Source organism: Sapajus apella, unplaced genomic scaffold (assembly GCF_009761245.1).
Source record: "Sapajus apella isolate SASKATOON/1434 unplaced genomic scaffold, GSC_monkey_1.0 scaffold19, whole genome shotgun sequence".
NCBI classification, from domain to species: Eukaryota; Metazoa; Chordata; class Mammalia; order Primates; family Cebidae; genus Sapajus; species Sapajus apella.
The window spans coordinates 19,205,561-19,229,096 of NW_022436959.1; the positions used below are offsets into that span (position 1 = coordinate 19,205,561).

Consider the following 23,536-nt stretch of genomic DNA (forward strand, 5'->3'; position numbering starts at 1 on the left):
GCTGGCACAAGTTAGATGCTTACTAAGTTTTGAATGAAGAGCTCAACTGCAGCAGCTAGCTGCCAATCTTATCCAGATAGTCTTTCCTCCATTCAGGATCCTCAGTGCCCAAAAGCAATATCCAGTGCTCTAACTTTGAACATAACTGGGCAGCAAGATTAAAATAAAAACTAGTAAATTTTATATACAAAAATCAGCACTTATTGTTTCACTGAATACATGATTAAGATGGTGGCATTTTGTACTTCCTATCAACTGTATTTGAATATGGATGGAGAACTTTTCTAAGAATAATGTTAATGTATGGGAAAAATAAGAATTCACACTATACCAGAACCAATTTCGAAGACAAACACACTCAGTCTGAAACATGGACCATTAAAGAATTTCTGAAACTACAGAAGTGAGTCTATTTTTCTTTCTGGTACACAATAACTCCTTAGAGCCATTTGTGGAACAAAAGCAAAATAAATGGATGGTGATTGCATAAGACCAATTTAATTCTCTTTTTAGATAGTGGGGGGGAAAGATGTTAAGTAAAACATTTTTTTTTTCTAAATCAAACAATCAGGTTATTTCTCATCAGTGGAATATATGGCACCATAGGATTCAGGCTAATAACAGGAGAAGAATATTTTTTATGTTTGTGGCAGGAACATTTTCCTTTATCCATGCTAAGTGCATTTCAGGTCTGTGATCATAGTTTTTAATTTGCAATAAATAAAAGAGACTCCTACCCACCTGGAACATTTACTATGACTTTCCTCAACTTCAGATTTCATTCATAAAAACTTCCCAAATGGAGCTGATTGAGACCTCTGTATAATATCAATGCAGCAGAATGATTTATAAGAAAAAAGTGCACAAGGAAATTTTGGTGACCCTAAAGACAAATGAGCTTCAACTCAATGGTTGTGTTATTTATCCATCACATTTTCTCTCCTTATAACTGAACAATTATCATGACTGGCAAGAATTTCCTCATCAAAATAGCAGCTTCAAATGAGATTTTCATTTTATAAAATCAATATTTTTGGGGAGCAGAGTATGCCAACACCCACTGCCAAATATAACCACGAGAAAAAAATACTTGATGATAGTGGTTCTAAATTAATGCCTCTTTTAAACAATCCAATTTTGAAACACTGAATTTATATACAAATAAATATATAAAATAATATTTAAAATGCAATATACATCTATATAATGTAAATGTTATTTTAGGTTCACCCCAATATAAAGAATAATAGTGCTAGACTACAATTGTAATAAGTGATGAAGCTCACAGACCACACTTCAACAAGGTAGTGTGTAGGGGATGGAGGGGGACAGGGTGAGAAACAGTCAGAAGAAGGTAAACCAGTGGTTCCCAAAGTGTGGTACCCAAGCAGCAACAGCACTGTTAGGGGAACTTGTAAAAATCACAATTCCTGGGCCCCACCCCAGACTTACAAAATCAAAAACTACGAGAATAGGACTTGCTTTAACAAACTCTCCAAGTGATGTCAACATATGCTAAAGTTTGAGAACAACTAGGCAATAAAGACTCAGAAATAACAGGCATAAGTAACTGTCACCTGCTTAACCATGTGACATGCCAATTATCAAAGACGAAAGACTCAGGGATTTCTTGACTGCACCATTTAGAATCAAGTTCCAAATTCAATATACAAGTTGGCGGCCTGTTGGGGATGTGGTGAAAGGTGATAAGACAGTAGAATTCCCGAACAGCTAACATGGGTGTTGCAATCCAGGGAGTGAAAATCTTGTCAAAAGTTTTCTCCCTTATAATCCCTGACTATGACAGTATATAAGCTTCGACTTAGAGAGTTGAACAACCCAAGGATATCAATATGCTAAAGAATTTATAAAGAAATAAATGTTCCTATAAGTATCCAAGCAGAAAATGCTTTTAAAACTTGTCTGTTACTAGCATGTGGTATTTGACCCTACTTCATCATTCCCCAAAACTTGGAGTATGTTTGTTCCAAAAATTACAGCCTGTTCCTGGAGGAATGGGTGTTGGCTGTGCTGATCACAGCACTACATGATCAGCACTTATCACTCTGGAAAAGGAGGGAGCAGGTGCTGAGATTATAATTAAATATGTACATAGGAAACAGGAGTGGCAGCAAAGAAGGGTGGGGAGGAAAAATGTCCTTCCTGTGTGTCAAAGAGATGGAGGTGGAGTCAATCCACAAACTGACTTCCAAAGCCCCACAGTATAATTTCAAAGCATACAGACATATGCTAGGTCAGAAAGATTATGGGTGCAAAACTGATTCTTATATAGCAGTTCATATTCATAACTTCATAACGTTCAATCTGAATGTTACCTTAGAAGCAGAAGAATTAAAGTTCCATGCTCAGACTACAATGCAAATCAAATCAGTTGTCCAGGAAGCGAACTGGGTTTAGCAATAGAGAATTAGCCATAGAAACTAAAATTCAAAATTTGTTGTGCCAAGGAATCTTTGTTCAAAAAACAAAGTTCCTTCATGAAATTAATTACTCAGTTGGAAACAACACAAAGCAGCATCTTTCACATAAAGTCTATTAACAATTTAAGAAACAACCAGACTGACCAGGCTGTGCCGGTGAGCTCATCATGAGAATCGGAGGGACTGGTAAGACTAGGATGCAGATGCAAAGCCTTTGTCGTTCAGCTACTGACAATGGTCCAAGAGGGGTTGGCAGAGGAGAAACCTAGAACATAAGAAAAATGCAATGTTTAACATACAAGCCATGTCAAGTCATACTGAAAAAGAAACACAAAGAACTGCCCTTGAGTCTCAATTCAGACACAGTGCGATCATGTGTCTTTGACGCAGTCACATCAACCTCCCAGGTCTCTAAGTCTTCATCTAAAAAAAAGCAAATTCAGCAGTCTTGCTGATAGCACAGGAATATTGTGAACATAGAAATAAAATAATAGGTGTAGAAGGAATCTGTGAGGGAGAAAGCAATTCACATAATTATAATTAGCTTACTATTTACTGTTCACTATAATTTGTTTTCTATTATCATTATTATAGAAATTAAAAAGCTTCTTTGGATTTTTGGATATAAGTATGTCATTACATAGCATTTTAAACTATTATTATCAAAGACTTCCTTTTACAGATAAGACCTCTTGGCAAAAAGAAATGTGTAATGGACTAAAAAAAGGAACAATTAGGCCATAAACTATAAGAGTGACAGAAAATTCCCATTATAATTTCCATTTCTTCTTGAAGTCTTTTGTAATCTTGTTCCAGCCCAAAGTAATAGTAATGACAGACTTTCTAGGAGTCACACTAACATGATGGACTTCTTAAAAGGGATTTAAGGGACTTCCTGCTTTTAATTTGAATGTACTTCCACTTCCAGACACTTAGAGGAAAAGCAACTGGAAGGACATTTTCCTAACAGTTTACTGGAATGTCAATCTTCAGAAAAAAGCAGCAGCTTTTAAAATTATACTTAATGAGTTTCTTACTAAAATAGTATATCCCAATTGCACTATTTTTATAGACAGATGCTATAACTCTGAGAATTATACATTCCTTTATCTTCAGAATCCAACATATTTATTGTGACTCGTTTTCCCATCACTATTTTCAAAGTGTTATTGCTATTTTTGCGGAAATGTATAAAGCCGAATATAATACATATTTTCTTTGAAGAACTTTATAATATCACCAAGAATACCTGTAATACTTCATATGGTTTCTAAACAGAAATGTGCTATTCAGTTATTCAAATAGCTAAGCAGCATCATTAGATCTAGCAGGCTACTTCACATCATATCCTTGGTGCTCAATAAGTATTAAGATTTAATAACAATACAAATGTATATTTTTATAAATATCCTTCAAAAATTATATTGATGTGCTGTTGTTCTATTAACAATATCTGAAGAGTCTTGATTTCTATGTCAATGAGAAAGCAACATCTCTACAGAAAGATAAAAACAAAGAGCAAAACATTTTTATGTCAAGAAGTGGACATTCTGACATTGGTTTTAGATAAAAATTGTTCAGTGTGATATTTACCATAATAACAACATAACCCTTTGGGAGGCCAAGGTGGGAGATCACTTGAGGTCAGGAGTTCGAGACCAGCCTGGCCAAGATGGTGAAACCCTGTCACTACTAAAAATACAAAAAATTAGCTGAGTGTGGTGGTGGGTACCTGAAATCCCAGCTACTCGGGAGGCTGGGGCAGGAGAATCACTTGAACCTGGGAGGTGGAGGTTGCACTGAGCCAAGATAGTGCCAGTGCAATACAGCCTGGGCAACAAAAGTGAAACTCCATCTCAACAATAATAATAATAATCATAAACATCACTTGCATTGTTTTTTATAGTTACAAAGTGCTTTTAGACATGTCACCATATTTGATATATTTTCATAAAAACCATGCTGGTAGATAACTGGTAAAACTCTCCTCTAACCCTCGACCTAATAGGTGATAAAACTTGGATGCTATCTGCTTCATAATTAAAAGTAAATTAAAGTTACATTAACTTGGATTTGAATTTATAGACTATCTTAAATTAACAAACATGAGATTAGAGATTTTTGTCCTTCTTATTTTTTTACATTGTAGTCTGAAACATTTTATAAATGCTCTTGATACATTCTTGATTCTCAGTGGCACAAGATGATTTTAGATTAAGAATACAAATAGGAAACGATAGGAAACAGAGAATGTAAGTAAAGGAGCTTGGAAAGTACCTTCCATCAAGGGCATAGTTAGTATAATTTTAAAAAATGTTTTTAATCTTTAATGTCACTTTGTACAATTGATAATTGTATATTTGCAAATACAACTCAAATTTAACAAATAATTTCCAACAGTTCAACACTAGTTAACTTCTGCCACTTATTTCCACAAAAACACACAAAACAATTCTCCATGGCATGCTGATTTGTGGCTGGGAATGTAATAGTTGGGTTTTGACTTCATAGCTCCAAATCTGAGTTGCAAAGTAAATCTAGGATGAAAATACAAATTTGACTTACAAATATCACATCTTTTTGAGAGTTAAATAATTTTCCTTGCCGTTCACTCTTTTTAGTAACTGCCTCTTCACGACACATTCCTCTAACATTTATGAAAGTGTTGTTATGTGAATACTGTTTTAATGAAAATTAATAGGCATTTCTATATTGATATATACTAGTTTCCATTTACTGCATTTCTATTTCCAATAATCCACATTACACCAGGGTTATCATTACTGCTACAGCTGCACAAGTAGAATATGGTCATTTAAAGAAATTGCATAATATGTTTCAGGGATACAGATCTGCTGTACAAATGTACATATCACATGTATGGATGCATCACAGGCTATATATGCTTCCCTCTCCTCAGGGCCACAAAATCAAATCAGCAGCCTGATACACACCTTTTATGGACAAAATTGATATATAATTTTTTACACAAATTAAGACCGTTGTAAGTTGCTTGGAAAAGAAAGAAGGGTCAGCGGTCAACATCTGTCAATGAGAATGGGCAATTTATTCTCAAATCTTCCCATATTTCTTTATCCAAATGGGCTACAGAGAAATAGACTGTTTAGAAGTTCCTCTCATATATTAGTCATTCTTATGATAAGCCTGAAGTAGAAATAATAGGAAACTGGCCTTCAAGTGGGCAGATAACAAAAAAAAAAAAAAAAAAAAAAGAAATACAATGCAAATTGTTTATAAGTATGGATTATCAAAGGATTTAACAGAAATACATCTGCTTTCAATTAATAGTTTCAATAAATTTTAACATGAGCTTGCCCATGCTGTAAAAAACATACATATAGGTACACATTTAAGGAGATAAATACAAGTGAGCAAAAACAACTGCTACTATTAATCCTTTGTCTCTTAAGATCCAGGAATGGTTATTTTGGTTCTTAACTACATTCCTTGAGCTACATAAATCCACAATAAAAGACTAAGAGTCCTTTGCTTCAAAAAAAAATCATCTATGACTATAATTTCATCAGCTCCCTGAAAGTATATTACTGCTGTAATATCCTCAGATATAGCACCAGACAACTCAAGGCAGTGACTTCTTGCAGTCTCAGCTTACCCATGCAGCCAGGAAAAAAAGAGAGGGCACTACCACATTTTACCATCCCAGCCTATTACTGGCCTTAACATCATACATGGTGGTGTTCCATAGGTCCTTTAACCATTCCACTTATGTGGCCTGCTCAATTGTAATAACATCACAAATCACCAGAGCTTTACATGTCACAAAGAAATTGTACAAGGAGTATCTCCTCTGATCTTCACAACAGCCCTTTGGGGTATACCGAATCAGACAAGGTGTCACAGGTATAAAAATTTGTTTACAGATATGTGGCTGACAAATGGAGGGCTGATCCTGTAACTCTCAGCCCAGTGCTTTCTATGTGGTATTACAAGGAATTATAGGCCACTTCAGCAGAGCTGTTTGAATATCAAGACCTTGCCTATCTAGTCACCACAGTTTCAGTAATGGCTCATTGAGATGCTGGTCTTCTTGATTAATGTACCTATCAAACCACCGAATAGATCAAACTCAGTCATAAAACATGATACAATGAATCCAAAAGTTGCCATAAATGTCTGCAAGTCATCTCACAACAAAAGCTTTCAAATTTGACTTAGACTTCATGTTCTTTGAATATCACAATAATCATTTTGGTTTTTAACTATACTCTGAGTTTATTACAGTTGTATTTTCCCCTCCTTTTGAGTAATTAGTATTATTTTGGATAGTGTGCTACTAAAAAAGCAGAACACTTTTGTAATCTATATAGGTAACAAAAATCTTGTCTATTTAAATCTGATACATCTTTCTCATGGATAGGACAAGCCACAAAGTACAGTTCAGTCTACACAGCCATTCACACTCATTTACAGGTACTTCTCTTCTCAAATTCAGCCATTGGCCTTGGTTCCTCTACAGAGTATGCTTCCTAAGCTGACTCAGTTTATCACAATCACTATACAGATCATTTCTTGGTGGGAAAAGCTTACTGTGCCAGCACGTTGAACACCAAGAGATTCATCAGACCCCCAGTATCTGTCTCTCATGCCTTAGAACCTGGAATTCTGCTATAATTTCAACTTTGGAGAAACGCATTAGAAAACTGCTCTTAACATTGTGTTCAATAATCCTTATTGAGCACATATAAGACACAGTTACCCAATATGGAAATCTTAGATTCAATTCCATTTCTCTGTTTCTTGCTTTTACCATAGACAGTCACCAGAGTCAGAACACTGACTCTTATAAATATCTCTCTTATCTGAGTCCTCCTTTCCATTTCAATTAATACTGCCTTGGCTCAATTAATTGTTTGTTCCTGATTGGTTTCTTAATCTAGTCTTCTATCTGGTATCCCTGCCTCCAGGGAACGTATAAATAAATGAATGAGTCAGTAACTATAATTTGGTGACACACAGATCCTTAGCTGGTATTCAAGTGCCTTCATAACTTGTCTCCTTTCATTCCACTCTTTCTCCTTCATTCTTTTCCTCACGTATAACCCCTATGGTTTCAGGCAATCTGTCATTACTCCCAGAGTGAAGTTCAACATTATTAGCTACTACCAAGGCACAGGCTACTCAGAATGAACACCTGTATGAACACTGGTAGCACTTTACTAAAACACATCAGTTGACTATGAGTCCTGACCATTCCTGCACAGTATCATTTGCATGTCCATGCTTTTGTGTCTCTGTCTATGAAGAATAGTATTACCCTTTCTGTACCTCCCACCTTGAATTCTTCGAGTTTGGTTGGTTTGTTTTTCAGACAGGGTCTCACTTTGTCACCCAGGCTGGAGTGTAGTGACGTGATCACAGTTCACTGCAGCCTTAACCTCCTGGACTCAAGTGATCCTCCCACCTTAGTCTCCCAAGTGGCTGGGACAACAGGTATGCGCCACCATGCCCACCTAACATTTTAAATTTTTTTGTAGAAATCACTTATCCCCATGTTGCCCAGGCTGATCTTGAACTCCTGGGTTTAAGTGATCAGCCTGACTCAGCCTCACAAAGTGCTGGGATTACAGGTGTTAGCCACCACACCCAGCCTTACCTCCAATTCTTTAAGGCTGTATTGAAATGAGAATTCTTAGCCAACCACTCCAAGTAAAAGATCAGCTTTCTCATCTATGTTTCCATTGTGTCTTGTACCATACCCATAATAACATCACATATGTTAGACAATAATAACATCTCTTATATTAGTGGAGTACTTTCATCCATGATGAGACTATGTCCTTCAGTTCAGGGATTGCACTATATTCATCTCTGTAAACCCCACACCTAGCCAAGTACCTGGTACATCACAGGTACACAATAAATTCCTGATGAATAAGTGAGCAGACAGTAAGAACTAAACCAATGATTCTGTAGTTATGCAACTTTGAGGCAGAATCACTTATCCATTTTGTTAGTACAGATTTCTGAAGGACTAGAACACAGTCCTTGCATTTGGATCAGAGAAATAAAGAAAAATATTCTTGAGTTTGGGCCACCATCCAGAAAGAGCAAACCCAGGTGGCATGGGTGCCTTCATGGGTTGGAAAGACACCAGACCTCCCCACAAAAAAAAAAAAAAAAAGCTTTGCCCAAGCATTATGTTGACCAAGACAGGGTTACTTTCTAGGCTTCTCAATTGAAGTAATTTCTTAGCTCATTGAAAGGATTTTGTTTCTCTCTCGCCTTATTAGCCTCTACTTTTTTTCCCCAAGGACATCCATCTTTTTATTAGACAAGCTCTGCAAACTCAAGATTACCTCAAAACAATCAAACCATTATTCATGAAGACTGGGGAACACAGGCTACACAGATATAAGGATACTTGTTTCCCTTCAATTTTAAGTAGCAGAAGCAGGACTGTGTTCATAGTGCTCCTCACAATACTTACGTTGCCCTGAGGAATAGGATGATGAGAGTCTAGGACTCTGGGGGTTCTGGGGACTGGTAAAGCTGATGGGCACAAGCAAGAGCCACCCCAGCAATGCAGTTGGTGATTTAACCTTCCCTAATACTATAACAGCAACCTGCTGCTCCGATTCACCAAATATGCTGGCAAAAACTGGCATGTCAACTACTTTTGGCTCATTCTGGACTCTGGGGAGTTATCTACGCAAGACTGCTGGTTTCACTCCCCTCCTGCACTGCCAGAGGTTTGCTGACTTCACCCTCAGAGTATACTTAGGAGCAGAACGTGTCACCTAGAAGGCCACACATCTCACATGCAGTCTCTGTGCTTACATTTTAAAAGCAAATAATAAGCTCCATTCTAAGACTTTTAGGAGAACCATTTAAAACAGGTTACATTGTTGGGTGTAATATAGAGCAGGGAATGCAGCTTGGGAGGTTAGTTATGCATATATTTTCCATATTTAAGATAAGATTCAGTAGTTTATACTATAAATATAACTCAATGGTAACATCTAAAAATACATAACATAATCAGGAATGGTCTGCTGGATATTGCATTTCATAAGAAGAAATCTTGTCAACTGCAGTACCTGCACTAATAAAAATAGACCTTTTCATAGTAAGCCTTGACTTTTAAAACACTAGGCTTAGCCCCAGGATATCAGATACGCAACCCATATCCCAAATGCCTCTACATCATAAAGATCATTTCATCAAAAAGTCTTACTCCACTGATTTTTATTGGATCATCATCGAAGGCTGTATCTGCAACTCCCCTCATTGGACAATAGGGAGTCACAGTCACTATTATCACCAATTTGAGTTTAAAAGGAGACTCACAATGCCCGAAACTGCAGGATATACAGGCTCTTTTCAGTCACGGCAAAGGGGTTGTTAAAAAAGAAAAAAGTAAAAAAAAAAAAAAGCTTTGTCTACCTGTAAATACACACTGGACAGAAGTCCAAAATAGAATTGTGAAAAGGAAGTAATAGTCTAAGTGAAAGAACTTGTAACAGACAACCTCTGATACCTGTGCAGCAGGAGGGCTTTGTAACTCACACGCTATAACCTTCCCTGCAGAAAACTGCCAACCAAGCATGCTGAAAAGAACCCGTTTCCCCTGGTCTACTACCTCACCTGTGTGGAGGCACGGGTTATGATCAGCTAGCCATATACAAAAGACCTTTAGCCATCATTGTAATTTAGAGTGATATGATTCTCCTTTTCAAGCTTCAATAATGTGTAAGTTTTTTTTAAATTCTGTGATTTCTTTAATCATATTGCTTTAGTGCTGCAACCCAACTCTTGAAGACCTGATAATTCCTACACTGAACAAAGTGTTCTTGTAAAATATCCCACTAGCTGGGTGGCCTGGAAGTCAATTAACCTCTCTGAGCCTCAGCTGAATTATTTTACTTATGAGTTCATCATAAGGCTTGAAGGAAATAAATGTAAAGTAATCATTGGTAAGGAGAAGGTGCTCAAAAACATTGTTATTATCATTATTATTATAGAAATTGTGTTTTACTTCAGGCCAAATTTCATCCCAAGAGAAAAGAGTGACACACGGTGCCTCTCACTGTGGAACAGAGTCCTATAGCACAACTATTAATCTTTCTCATTCCACTAGGGTTACAACAGGGATCTAATTACTAAAGCATTTTTTCATTCTTTCTTTCTTTCAGAAGCAAATGTGTACTCTAAGGAAATATACTGTGCTATCCTTTGCTTGTGAATATACCATGTTTAATATAATATTTCACTCATGTTAGTTCTATAAAAAAAATCACTTGAGTGTTAATAGAAAGGAAAACATTCAAATAGAAAAAGAAAAAACTCTAAGTTAGAAACAAGTATCATTTTGTAGAAATTTGAAGAGAAACATGAATTCTATTCCCCTGATATTGTATAGATCTTTCTATAAAGAACTTTTATATGGTTTTAACAGATTGGCTTGGGAATTTCAATAGGCCCTAGGGTCTACTGAAATAGACTCTATTTTTGGAAGGATACACTGATCATTTTACTCACCTCTCTATTGCTAGCAGTCCATACAATTTTAAGCCAGCCAAGACACATCTCTAGGCATAAGCAGATATGGCCCTCATGTGAAGAAATGACAACAGAAAATACCCATCCAATGAAGAAGGAAACCAGTATGAGCCTTATGTCACCAGGGCCATTGCCCAAAAATGTGAGGTACATGGCACCTTCCCCAGCCAAGACCCACATTGACACTGATTCTGTTTACTCCTCATCCCTTCATCTGAGGCAGGAGAACAGGTTCTGGAGGCAGGGACCCTAAAGCCGATTCGCACTGACTTCCTAGAACTAAATCAAAATCAACTAAATCAAAAGGAAAACCCCAACTTACCACGTCCAAGTAACAAAAGATCAACCATCCCCGCCTTTTTCTGCATAGCAGATGAGAAACTGAAAATACTTCTGACTGGACCCCTCGTGAAACCAATCAGGTTGATAGAGGGCCAAGTCTTCATTTGTAGAACTTCATAGTGGAACTTTGTAACTTCTCTTCAGCCTCTGATTGGTCACTCTGTGCGACCACTCAGACTGGTCATGGGCCACTACTTCATTTACATAGGGTGTACATCAAGTAACCAACGGGAAACCTCTAGAGGGTATTTAAACCCCAGAAAATTCTGCAGCCAGGTTCTTGAGCCGCTACGCTCAGGCCACTCCCACCCTGTGGAGTGTACTTCCATTTTCAGTAAATCTCTGCTTTCGTTGCTTTCTTCTTTCATTGTTCTTTCTGTGCCTTTAGTCCAATTCTTTCCACCACTAACACATCTGTGACCCTCTTTTCTCCTAGGTTTCTCCAGAATCTCTTCCAATTGATTAGGTCATTGTTTATTTGGCCCCTTTCCAAAGAACTTACCTTCACTAATGAGGTGAACCAACCTCATCTCCCACCTTTATCTCCATCTCCTCCTCGCCTTACCAAGAACTCTACTTTATACCTAAGACTTACTTCGATTCCATCCCTCTCTGGTTCTTTTCTCGTCAATGCTGTTCCTTTTTCTACAGAAACTTCCTTGTGAACACACACCAATACACCTAATTTAGGATACACCTAAATTTCCAGAATACACCAATTAAAAAATGAATCATATCAGATATTGTGTTCTTTGAACTTCACCCCATCAGTTAGTATTGACTTTTCTAGCTTAGACGAACTTTGTATTTACATTCAAGTTAAGAACAACCTCACGCTATGGAAACTTGTGGGCTCTATTTTTAAACAGGATCAAGTTTTAGTCATGCTTGAATGTAACATGTACATCCTTAGTGCTTGCTATGAATGTTCAGAGCTAGAAGAATGATCCAGATAGCTCCTGCCTCCCAGATTTCACATCAGTGATTTCTCAGAGTATGGTCCAAAAATCCCTCTGAAAACACAGCTGCAGACACTCAGGACTTATCTGAGAACTTCTGAACCAGATCTTTAGGACAAAGTTCCAGAAACAGCATTTTAAACAAGTTTCCATGGTGATTCTTAGATGAACTAAAGTACGAGAAGCACAAGAGAAACAACATATGTATATGAACAATTAAGAGATGAAATAACAAAACATATATAGAGAATAACACAACAAAAAGTATGCTAATTTTAGAGTCTGGCTGACCTTAATGCAAATTCTAATTGTTGTATTTTCACAGGCAAATTATTTACCATTCTGACCTTCAGTTTCCTCACTGGTAAGTTGTTGGCTCTAATAACTATTTGCAGGGTCGCCAGGGATGAGTGACAATATATTTAAAATGGCATAGTGCTCAATATATGTGAGATATTATGACATTAAGGGCCTCTGTGTTACAAACTGCCCCTGGAATTCTGAAACACTGCAGCCCTGATAGCTACTATTTTCTTTAAAAAAAAAAAAAAAAATGGGACAGCACAAGTGCTATAGGAATTAGAAGTGAGTTTTCATTGTCATTAGAAGTAAAAGGGAAGGTACACAAAAGAGGTGGTGCACAGCTTTAGGAGACTGAAATTTATTCAAACATGCATGAATGGTAAAAATGTCCTACTTTCCCAAAGTTCTCCAAGTCATAGCTACTATGCTCAGTGAATTGTAAACAATTGCAAGAAACAATTTAAAAATTACCTTGCTGTGTCCTTCAACTATTCTGTGAATTAAATGATCTATTTTTGTATTCCCCGTATCACAAAATATTTCCACTGTCAAAATTATTCTCAAAATTATCTCAAGTTTTATGCTAGGAACTTGATTATAGTTTGTTGTGTGTAGCACACTCCATTCCCAATGAGATGGTGGAATTCTATACAGATACCTTCACAAATATACCATCAGTTATTTACACACAAAATGATAGTGCCAACCTCCTGTCAGGATAGGGAAGCCTGGGTTATTATACTATGATTATAGTATAATATGGTCTGCAGCTTTTCTACCATTTCTTTGAAGAACCATGTGAAAGATGTCTAGTGAGTATCAAGGAGGCTGCAAAGACATTTACCTGCTGCAGGAAGCTAACTGATTCATGAGAGGATCAAGCCTCTTAATGATCCCATTAGTAAAACGGCTTGTCGATTAAGCTAACTTACTCAGAGCCAATCCTATTAAACCTCATTATTCCTGTAAAGAATCAAAAATATCTGCAACCTAGTCTCAAAAAATGAAGCAAAGATTCAAATGATAAAACCTGAAAAAACAAGGTAACAATTCTGAGTATATCAATACAGTGTCAGAACTCAAAACAAACTCAGCACTCAATCCACATGATATCTATTCCCCTGAGTGAGAAAGTCACCTTTGAAACTGAAAATCTGTGCAAAAACAAAGGGACCAAAACAATTCATTTTTATTGAAGGCAATTTCTATTAATGTCATATAGGAGAAGAGATACAGCCTTTTCTTTTATATTCCAATTCTGCAAAAACTATGCATCTATATATGCATATATTAAAATAGACTGAGGCAGATCAACACATATAAATAGCTCAATCCAGCAACATCTGTAGCAGCCCTTTAGATTGTATTAAAGTCCTTGCTGTTTATCAGGCTGGTAAATCATATCAGCTCCTAGTTATTTAAATTGCCAGTTGCCAGGCAACCACATCTTTTTGTCAACTGTCACTCAAGTTCCTCTGCAATACTTCTTTAAGAAAAAAATAGTGAAAAAAATCTTAAGGCACTTATTTTGGGTATAAGAAATGCACTTAATTTTATCTCTGATCTTCAAGAGTCTGAGAATTGAGTGATAGTGGGAAAATAAAACTTGTTTAGTGAGTTGGAGGAGGAGCAGTGTTGGAACAGATAGTGATATGGACGAGCACCCACACAGAATAGTTGTGGGACTTTGCTACAGCAAGGTTCCCTTTTGGGACCTGGCCCACAACAGAGGAAAGTTTGTGACAAAAGCCTTACAAAAGAAAATATGCACTCCAGAGATAAGAGATGATTCTCAACAAACTGACTAGATTATTATTATTTTTATAATCATGCTTTTCAAGGTAAGGCAGAGCCCATTAGCCAACAAAGATAAGACTGCAGTGTGTACGCAATTCACTTTGTCAATACAAGTGCTTCTAGAATCGCCATTCTCTGTTTCTCTGGGCTTCAGTTTCAGACCAGATCATCTCTAAAGTTCTAACTAGCAGTAATATTTCATAAACCTATCAATCTTTAAATTATACAGTTCTCAATTGTGGCCTGTATAAAACTGAGCCAACCCAACAAATCAGACTATTTTTGTTGCTACATCTCAAAAAATATAGATAGAAACATATATATCTAGATACAAAGAAAATTATTTAAATATATCATGTTGTTATTTATTTAAAAACAAAGAGGGATATCTTTTTTACTTCAAGTAGGAAATTGCAGAACTCGTAAACTTTGAAATTAAAATTTTTGAGGACTTTAAAAAAACACTAATAAACTGCAAAGAAATTTCACACTGGGAAAAATACAGCACTCCAAATAACCAACAAGAATTAGTAATGGGATTATGGCCAAGCACTTTAGTTTACACATGTAATACCAAAATTTGGGGAGGCTGAGGCAGAAGGATCACTTGAGATCAGGAGTTCAAGATCAGCCTGGACAAAATAGCAAGACCTCATTTCTACAAATTTAAAAAAATGAAAAACCTTAGCCATGCATGGTGTTATGTGCCTGTATTCCCAGTTACTCAAGAGGCAGAGGCAGAAGGATCACTTAAGCCCAGGAGGCCAAGGATACAGTGAGCTATGATCAAATGACTGCACTCCAGCCTGAGTGACAGAGTGAGACCCTGACTCTAAACAAACAAAAAAATTATTAATTATTATAATAATATGTTGTTAGCATAACTACTGATTTTTTTCTTTTTCTTCTCACCTATAAATGAGTAAGAAAACAAGACAAAGAACAATTTAGAAATAAGAAAAGGACGTAAATAGGCAATAAACAAAAAAGAAAACTTCAACAGCTAATAATTATATAAAAAGATAATGAGATACCAAAACACATACATCCAATTGGGTAACATCTTAAAGTCTCATAATCCTCATGTTGGCAAGGATATGGAACAGTTAAAATTGTCATACACTTTCAGAAATAGTATAAATGCCATTTAAAACTGCAATTTAAAACTATCCTGTCAAGTGGACAATGTATAACACCCCATGATTTGTGTAGGCACAATACTATCCCCTCCAAAGATATTGATGACCATATCCCAATAACCTTTGATTATATTACCTCATATGCCAAGGGGGATTAACGTTGCAGGCAGAATTTAGGTTGCTAATAAAATGATCTAAAATCGTAAGATTATCCTGGATTATTCAGAATGGCCCACTGTATTCACAAGGATTCCTAAAAGTGGGAGGGAGAGGCCAAGTGCAGTGGCTCACACCTGTAATCCTAGCACTTTGGGAGGCCAAGGTGGGAAGATTACCTGAGGAAGAGTTTGAGACTAGCCGGGCCAACATGGTGAAACCCCATCTCTACTAAAAATACAAAAAAGTTAACCAGGCATGGTGGCTGCTCCTGTAATCCCAACTTCTCAGGAGTGAGGCTGAGGCAGAAGAATGGCTTGAACCCAGAAGGCAGAGGTTGCAGTGAGCTTAGATCATGCCACTGTACTCCAGTTGGGTGTCAAAAGCGAGACTCCTTCTCAAAAAAAATGTGTAAGGAAGAGGCAGAGGAGAGTCAGGTGGAGATGTGACTATGGAACGATAGTCGATGCAGCAGTACTGGTCCTGAAGATACATGAGGGAGACCATGATCCAAGGAATATGAACACTCTCTAGAAGCCAACAAAGGAAAGTAAATGGATTCTCCCCTACAGGATCCCGAAGAAACACAGCTCTACAGATATTGTGAGTTTAGCCCAGTGGGAACCATGTCAGATTTCTCATGCATAGAACATAAAGATAATACCTTTCTGTTGTTTCAAGCCAGCACATATAGGGTAATTTGTTTTAGTAGTGACAGAAAACTAATAAGTGGCCCAACAATTTCACTCCTAGGGAAATTCCCCCACATCTTCTTGCGAAAAATCACAAGAATATTCACAGCAAGACAATGTAGAACAGAAATTCTGAAAGTCTAGATATCCATCAACAGGAGAATGAATATGTGAAAACTGTAGCAGTTTATATATTAGAATAATATACAGCAATTAAGACCTAGAGCTCTATAGATATCAACCTATAGATATACCTCAATACTTACAGTAAATCAATGAGATAATAAAATAAAAAAATGATTTATATAATTTACCATATGTATAAAGTTCAAGAACATATAAAATAATATCATAGTTATGGATAAATATTTTACAGTTAAAAGAATAAATAAATGTGAATGATAAACACCATCTCAACTCAGGATAATGGCTAACTTTGGGGAATGAGTGAAATTTTACAAAGATAAAATATTTTAAATGCTTTATTTCTTAAAAAAAAAAAAAAAAAAAAAACGCCCTGAGGTAAGACAAAACATAAAGATATAATGAGTAGGTGAGTATTTATTGAATTTATTATTCATATTTTTCTGAATTACTAAAATATTTAATAATTAAAAAAAATATGCTCCAATGATGTATTTTCCATGTGTCCACTGGCAAACAGGCAAACTGATTCTTCCCAAGTTCACAGAAAATGACCTCACCCGAGGAAGTATCCCTATTAACTTGCCAATTAAAAGACAAAAATACCAAAAAGCAAACATCAATATTTAATCCAATTTTTGTAACCTTCCAAATGTAAACTAAAACAAGCAGTGTATTTTTATTTTTTCTTTTATTTTAAGCAATTTCATCTTAAGTCTGCAAAGTCAAGAAGTAATTCACATTAGGAGGATTTCTTCTGCATGTCTCCAAAGAGGCACACCCAGGTATGAAGAGTTCTATTTGCAAGCAGTTATTTACGAAATGGACCATAATGAATATACTGTCACCTTTCAGACCAAAAAAAAAGGAGATGGTTCTTTAGAAAAAAAGAGTTTAAATAAGTTCTAAGTTGTTAAATAGACAAAATAACATTATACATATCCTTGTCAACTCTCCATCAATGAGGATCAATAAACCCATTTGCTAAAACACACAAATATCAAGGAAAAAATATAAATAAACTTTTTGTGGTTAATTATTTTTCCCTTGTTACTTATACTACTATCAAACATGCTACAATTCCCCTTTTTTCTTTTTTAAGGGACAAGTTCTGTCTAATGCCTCCAGGGCATTATGAGAAAATTAAGGAATGACTATTCTGCTTCTCAGGAAAAATGTTAAAAATGAGGGAGGTTTCCAATTTAAATGATTTTTCTCCCAAACTGGAAAACTTAATCTTGTTCTCTAGGAGGCATTAATAACTTAAAATACTGGAACCAAATTGTTTTTGCTAGAAGGAAAAAAATACACAAGAAGAATCTGAAAATAATGTGTAACTTAAATATATGACACAAATAAAAGTTAAAAGCATTGTTTCTGCGACCCATTGTTATTGAACTAAAGCTCATTTAATCTCTTAAAAAGCCAATGTCTCTTTCTTTTAAGCCTGAGAAAACTAATTATACATAGTTCTGGGTGGTACACAGCTTAATACCTATGCTGCCAAAATGCCAACCACAAAATAAAAGCATAAACATAGCAGCTCTGAAGAAAAACTTCTTCCTTTGTTGTTTTCCTGACCAAGTCAAGCCTGAGTCTAAATAAATTTATGTCCCAATCAACGACCATAGGTATTGAAAATGCAAAGTTGCCATATTATGCCTAAAATGAAACATATTATTTCAGATTAATTTATAGAATACCATTCAAGGTACTAATGGACTAAAAACTATTACCTAAAAAACAGTGATGTAAGAAATAGCTCAGCCAGACATTAACTTATAATCCAAGCTCTCATCCCTTTAATTGATGCCACATTTATTCAGAGCATGACAACATTCAGCATTCTGGAATTACTTGATAGGGTCCCTCTTCTTCAATAAGACGTTTCCCTTTCTTGATCTCTTTTTCTTCTGTTTTTTTTCCCAACCAATCAACATGAAGATTCTTTTGCTAGTGAATCAACTTCTTCATACTTGCTATGTGCCCCTTCTCCAGAGAAATGTCATCTCTTGTTCCATCCACCTCTTTTGTGGTGTCTTCCTGTTCTGGGAAAAGGAAGTTTCAGAGATTCTGAAACTCCTCTTGGGCTATCTCTATTTCTCCTAGATTGAGCTTCCTCAATGTAACACAATAGAGATCTCTTAAACTATCTAGGCTACTTTTCTCTCCTTTAGAGGAACTTCCTCACTCACCTCTGACAGATCACTGGTACCTGAATACAACCCCTATCAAAGATTCAGCACATCCATTCTATTGAGAAAACCATAAACATTTTAAAAGATGTTCTCTATATTAAGTTAAAATACACCCCTCTGTAACTTTTATTTTTTAGTTTGCTGCAATCAGTCTTCTGGAGTGTTCCAGAATCTCTTTGTTATAGTACTAATATATATTCACTCAATTATTTGAATGCTATGTTTCTTTCAAATTTTAAACATCCTTTATTTATTTAAATAAGATTTTAACCCTAAAACAATTATCCAAACAAATATGCACAGCTCCCACTACCAAGTGCTGTTAACTTAGTATAGGATTGACATATGTCTGGAGAATATACTGGTAGGTACTACAGCACAGCAATTACCAACTCAGTCAACATGAAACCATATAACTGAACCCAGTGCCATTACATCACCCTGTATTTATCACTTCAAATTACCGTCATGTGAGATTATCTTGCTTATTCATTGCTTTTTATTGTGTATCTGTCTACATCAGACTATAACAGGAATCAGAGATCAGTGCTTGGCATATGACAGATAGTTCCTATCTACTGTTGACTATTCAAATAAAATCTACCTAAAATATTGCTTCTCAGGGATGTCACCTAAATAAATATTCAGAATCACTTACTGACCTAAAGCCTAAGTGTTGGCCATAATTGTGAAAACACAAAACAAGTGAAACTTAGTCTTTGTGGCTGGCTATGGAGTATTCCCAGAGTTGGTGATGACAAGCTGAATTCTACAGGAGGGACAGAAACATGTCATTCAAAATAAATTTTACAATAAACATGCAGTACCCCAAGCTCTTTCTACTTCATTCCTCAGACCTTGGGGAAGTTTGAAACTTCAAGGTGGTTGGAAGAAAAGGTACAGGAACAGCATGTGTGACTTGAAGCAAAAAGAGGATTATATAGAAACTGCTAGCACAGTGACTAAGATGATGGCTGGGGAGGAGATGGAAGGAAGAAAGAGAGTGAGGCTGAGGAAGAGATGGAAAGAGGAAACTTATCAGGGCAGATCACGAAGAGGAGAAGAGGGGAGTTTTCAGAGGCTTAAACAAAAGTATATCATTGGGTTAACATTTAGGGAAAAACAGATGTGATAGTCTCAGAATGTTGCATTATAGCAGGGGAAGGGATGACTAGGGGGAGGAAGACTGGGCAGAAAGCTCCAGCAGAATTCCAAATAAGAGAGAAAGGGAGACTGAATTAGAACAATAGGAATAGGGTTGAACCAGAGGGAATGGGCAGGGAAATCCACAGAGGTAGGACCCACAGGGCCAAAAGATGACAGGGTGAGTGAAAGGGGACGTCCAAGATGACCCCCAAGGTTTCTGATTTGGTGGACAAGAAGAAGGTCCCAGTTACAGAAATCAGGAACAAAGAATGAGGAACAACAAGAAGTTCAGAAGCCTTCACTTTCCATGAACTGTGGGAAGAAAATAGTTCAAAGTGTTAATGGATCCCTCTTAGAGCTGATATTTAAGGTGAATTTATCTTCTTTATCCTTTTTATTTAATTTCTAAATTTTCTAAAATAAACATGTATTATTCATAATCAGAAAATGTTTTTATTTCCAGAATTTTTCAGTAACACTGATTTTATTATTTGTTTATTTCCCTTCGACTGATAGTCTGAAAGTCATTAAAATCAAAACCAGATGTGACATGTGCACAGACTTAAGGGTATGAAGATTTTATTTTTTTGCATAAATAGAACCAACATCAGAGAAGACTGTGACACTACCAGGTGATCCATGTCGATTTAGGCTTTTTTTCCTTCTTCTAATGAGATTATCTGCCACATGGCACAGGATTTTTGAATAATGCCTACTACAGTAAGATTATATGGTGCACATCCATACGCTGCACCAAATTAATAGGTAAAAGAGACACTCACTTTCTATGAATTTATTACACTGCTTTTAATTTTTACTTGATTATAGCAGCAATTCATCTTATTTACGAATTTAAAAGGAGGATATGGTGATATAAAAACAGCTTTTGCCATCACCCTGTTAATAAACAGACCTTCTAAAACATACCATTTTCATAATCAGACTGAGCAAAAGCATCATACACATATACCTTTCTAAAAAATATCTTAATGTAGTCAGTTGTGTGGCAAGGATTAACAAGTACTATAACTTAATTTCCTGATTTATTTGAAGAATGTTATTCCAGGTTTTGGAAAGAATTATTATCAGCAATTGCTACAAAATGCAAATATGCCATTATACAGATTTACTCATTTAACAATAGGTCTAGATGCACAGGATACACCAGTTTACAAAAGCAGGGGGGACCTTTGCCCTAGTGTCACTTACATTTCATTGAGGAAGCATTAGGCGATAGAGTTTTGGAAGCATCTCACCCAGGTTACTATAAATCAAAAGTGATTCAAAACTATGGATCCAAGGATGGATCTAAGGACAACCCTTGCCCTGGAGGGACTGAATATATCTCACAACTAAATCCAGAGTTTCTGTGGATGCAGCTGCTATAATGGAAGATTTTAAAGGAGGAGGCTCCCTCAGCATCATATAATGGCAGCTGCCATGGGTTTACTCCACACGCTTGGGAGCAAAGAGAGGAGTTGAAGTTGTGGACATGAAGCTGAATACTCTTGACCTGCCACATCCTCCAGGAGGATGGTTGATGGAGCTTCACTTCAAGGAAGATAAAAGTCTGCAGCCCTATGGGCCACCAGAGATGAAAGGCCTGGGCCCAAAAATGAGCTGCAAAGTCATTACAATGGCCTAAGATGAGCTGGTCCCAGAGAGGACAAAACTCTCTGGCCAGTTGTCCCTTCTGCTTAAAGCAGAGAAACAGCTAGGAAATTAACAAAACTCTAAGTCCCTTGCATGGTAAAGGAGGCACAACAAAGTTCCATGTGGTGATGTTCACTTCATCCAGTAACAACAGAACAGATGTCTCCATAAGAATTCATGGCACTATGCAAGAATCCAGTATATTTCATCTTCCAACTGTGCTTTTTCAGTAGAGAACTTCAGGGATAAGAATGAAAATTGCCACTAGGGGGACAGAAGGATGAGCAGGAGAAGTGAGGGGCTCCCTGGGGGATCACTCTCCTCTTACTGATTGTTTTGGAAGCACATTATATTTTAAGGGTAGTTTCATTGGGCCAAATTAAGTTACTTCTTTGGGCCTAATTAAGATACAACTAATACTTTCTATATCCCCTAAAATGTACTCAGAGGCATGGGGAAATGCAGGAGACCCTTAGGGGTACAGGCTCTTTGTAGCCTTGCTCCATACTCTATGAGAGACAGAAAAATAAACTGATCTACACAGACAGTGGGAATATGCTGGAATTCTTTCTTCTTTTTTTTTTTTTTTTTTTTTTTCCAGACTGACTCTTGCTCTGTCGCCAGGCTGGAGTGCAATGGTGCAATCTCGGCTAACTGTAACCTCTGACTCCCTGGTTCAAGCTATTCTCCTGTCTCCTGAGTAGCTGGAATTATAGGCACATGCCACCACACCCAGCTAATTTTTGTATTTTTAGTAGAGATGGGGTTTTGCCATATTGGCCAGGCTGGTCTTGATCTCCTGACCTCATGATCTGCCTGGCTCGGCCTCCCAAAGTGCTGCGATTACAGGCATTATCCACCGAGCCCAGCCTGGAATTCTTCAAATAGAACTTGTCACTCAATTAGGATTTAGGAAAAAAATTCCTGACATAATAAAGAACTAGGGTCAATTGATAAATTAAGAACCAAAGATTTATGTGGTGAAATTATGACTCAATGAGCTGATAGGGTATTCTAGAGCCTATCCAATATTTGCCTCCTTTATTCCAAACTCTGCTTACCTTAAAATATTTCAAATATATACAGCCACAGTCATGGTCCTGCTCAAGACATTATTTGAAATAAATAAATAAAATGAATAAATAATTCAATAAATTTATTGAGAGCAGGACAAAGATTGTAGCTGTTTCAACTTGGTAATAAGGAAATGATACAGGTCACTAAGCATAACAGACATGTGAAAACGAAAAGGTTTAAAAAAAAAAAAAAGAGCTCCAATCCTACCCATGCCCCCACTATTCTGAGAACCCCAATTGCATAAGAAAAACACAAATGAGCTCCAAGTGCCCCAGCAGTTTAAAATTTTATTTGAAAAATTAGGCTGTAATATCTATACAAGTACCCTGGCGTCATGAAATTTTGCTCTATTCAGAGATGTTAGTCCTCACCCAGATTTAATATTGCTCTCTGAATACCAAAGTTTTAAAGTCTTTGCTATGCAAAATTTACTGCTCAAGCAGCAGCTCAGGCAGCAGAGCCATAGGCTCTGATGGGTTTTTAAGACTGTGCACCTTGGATCAAAGGCAGGATTTTCAGATAATGTTAAACCTCTTGCCAGGATGCTCATGAAATGTTCGAGGTTTTAAAATTTATCACCAGATATAGGGAAAAAAATCTTTTTTAAAGTATATAATTTTTCTGCAGTCCTGAAAGTGCTTCTTAAGGAACATAATCACTTCAGTCAGATGTACTGAAACTAGCAAGGGAACAATACAGTTTACTTTTGAAAGGACTCTGCAAAATACTCATTACAGAACAATAGAAGCTGTGCTTCAGCAGGGCCCTCAGTTCAATTTTAAAATGCTTGAAATCTAATGTGGCTTGCTTGCTAATCAGGGCACACAACTTCTCACCAGCTGAAGATGCTTGCTTTCATAGAGACTAGTTTATTTTAAATAAAAATGCTGCTCATTGAGAATTTTAGCTTTATGAAAGCATTGGAAGTCAAATTCTATTGTAGCCACT

General features: G+C 36.5%; 1 protein-coding gene across 11 annotated transcripts in view; it reads right to left on the bottom strand.

Moving 5' to 3' along the window:
- The window catches only part of HDAC9 (histone deacetylase 9), an 898,499-nt gene that overhangs the window by 824,902 nt on the left and 50,061 nt on the right, over positions 1 to 23,536 (bottom strand). For all 11 annotated transcript variants that reach the window (XM_032286709.1, XM_032286690.1, XM_032286700.1 and 8 more), the window contains exon 2: positions 2,586 to 2,706. In XM_032286709.1, coding sequence (XP_032142600.1) covers positions 2,586 to 2,610 — 25 coding nt within the window. In that variant the 5' untranslated portion in view covers positions 2,611 to 2,706. The remainder of the gene's footprint in view (positions 1 to 2,585; positions 2,707 to 23,536) is intronic.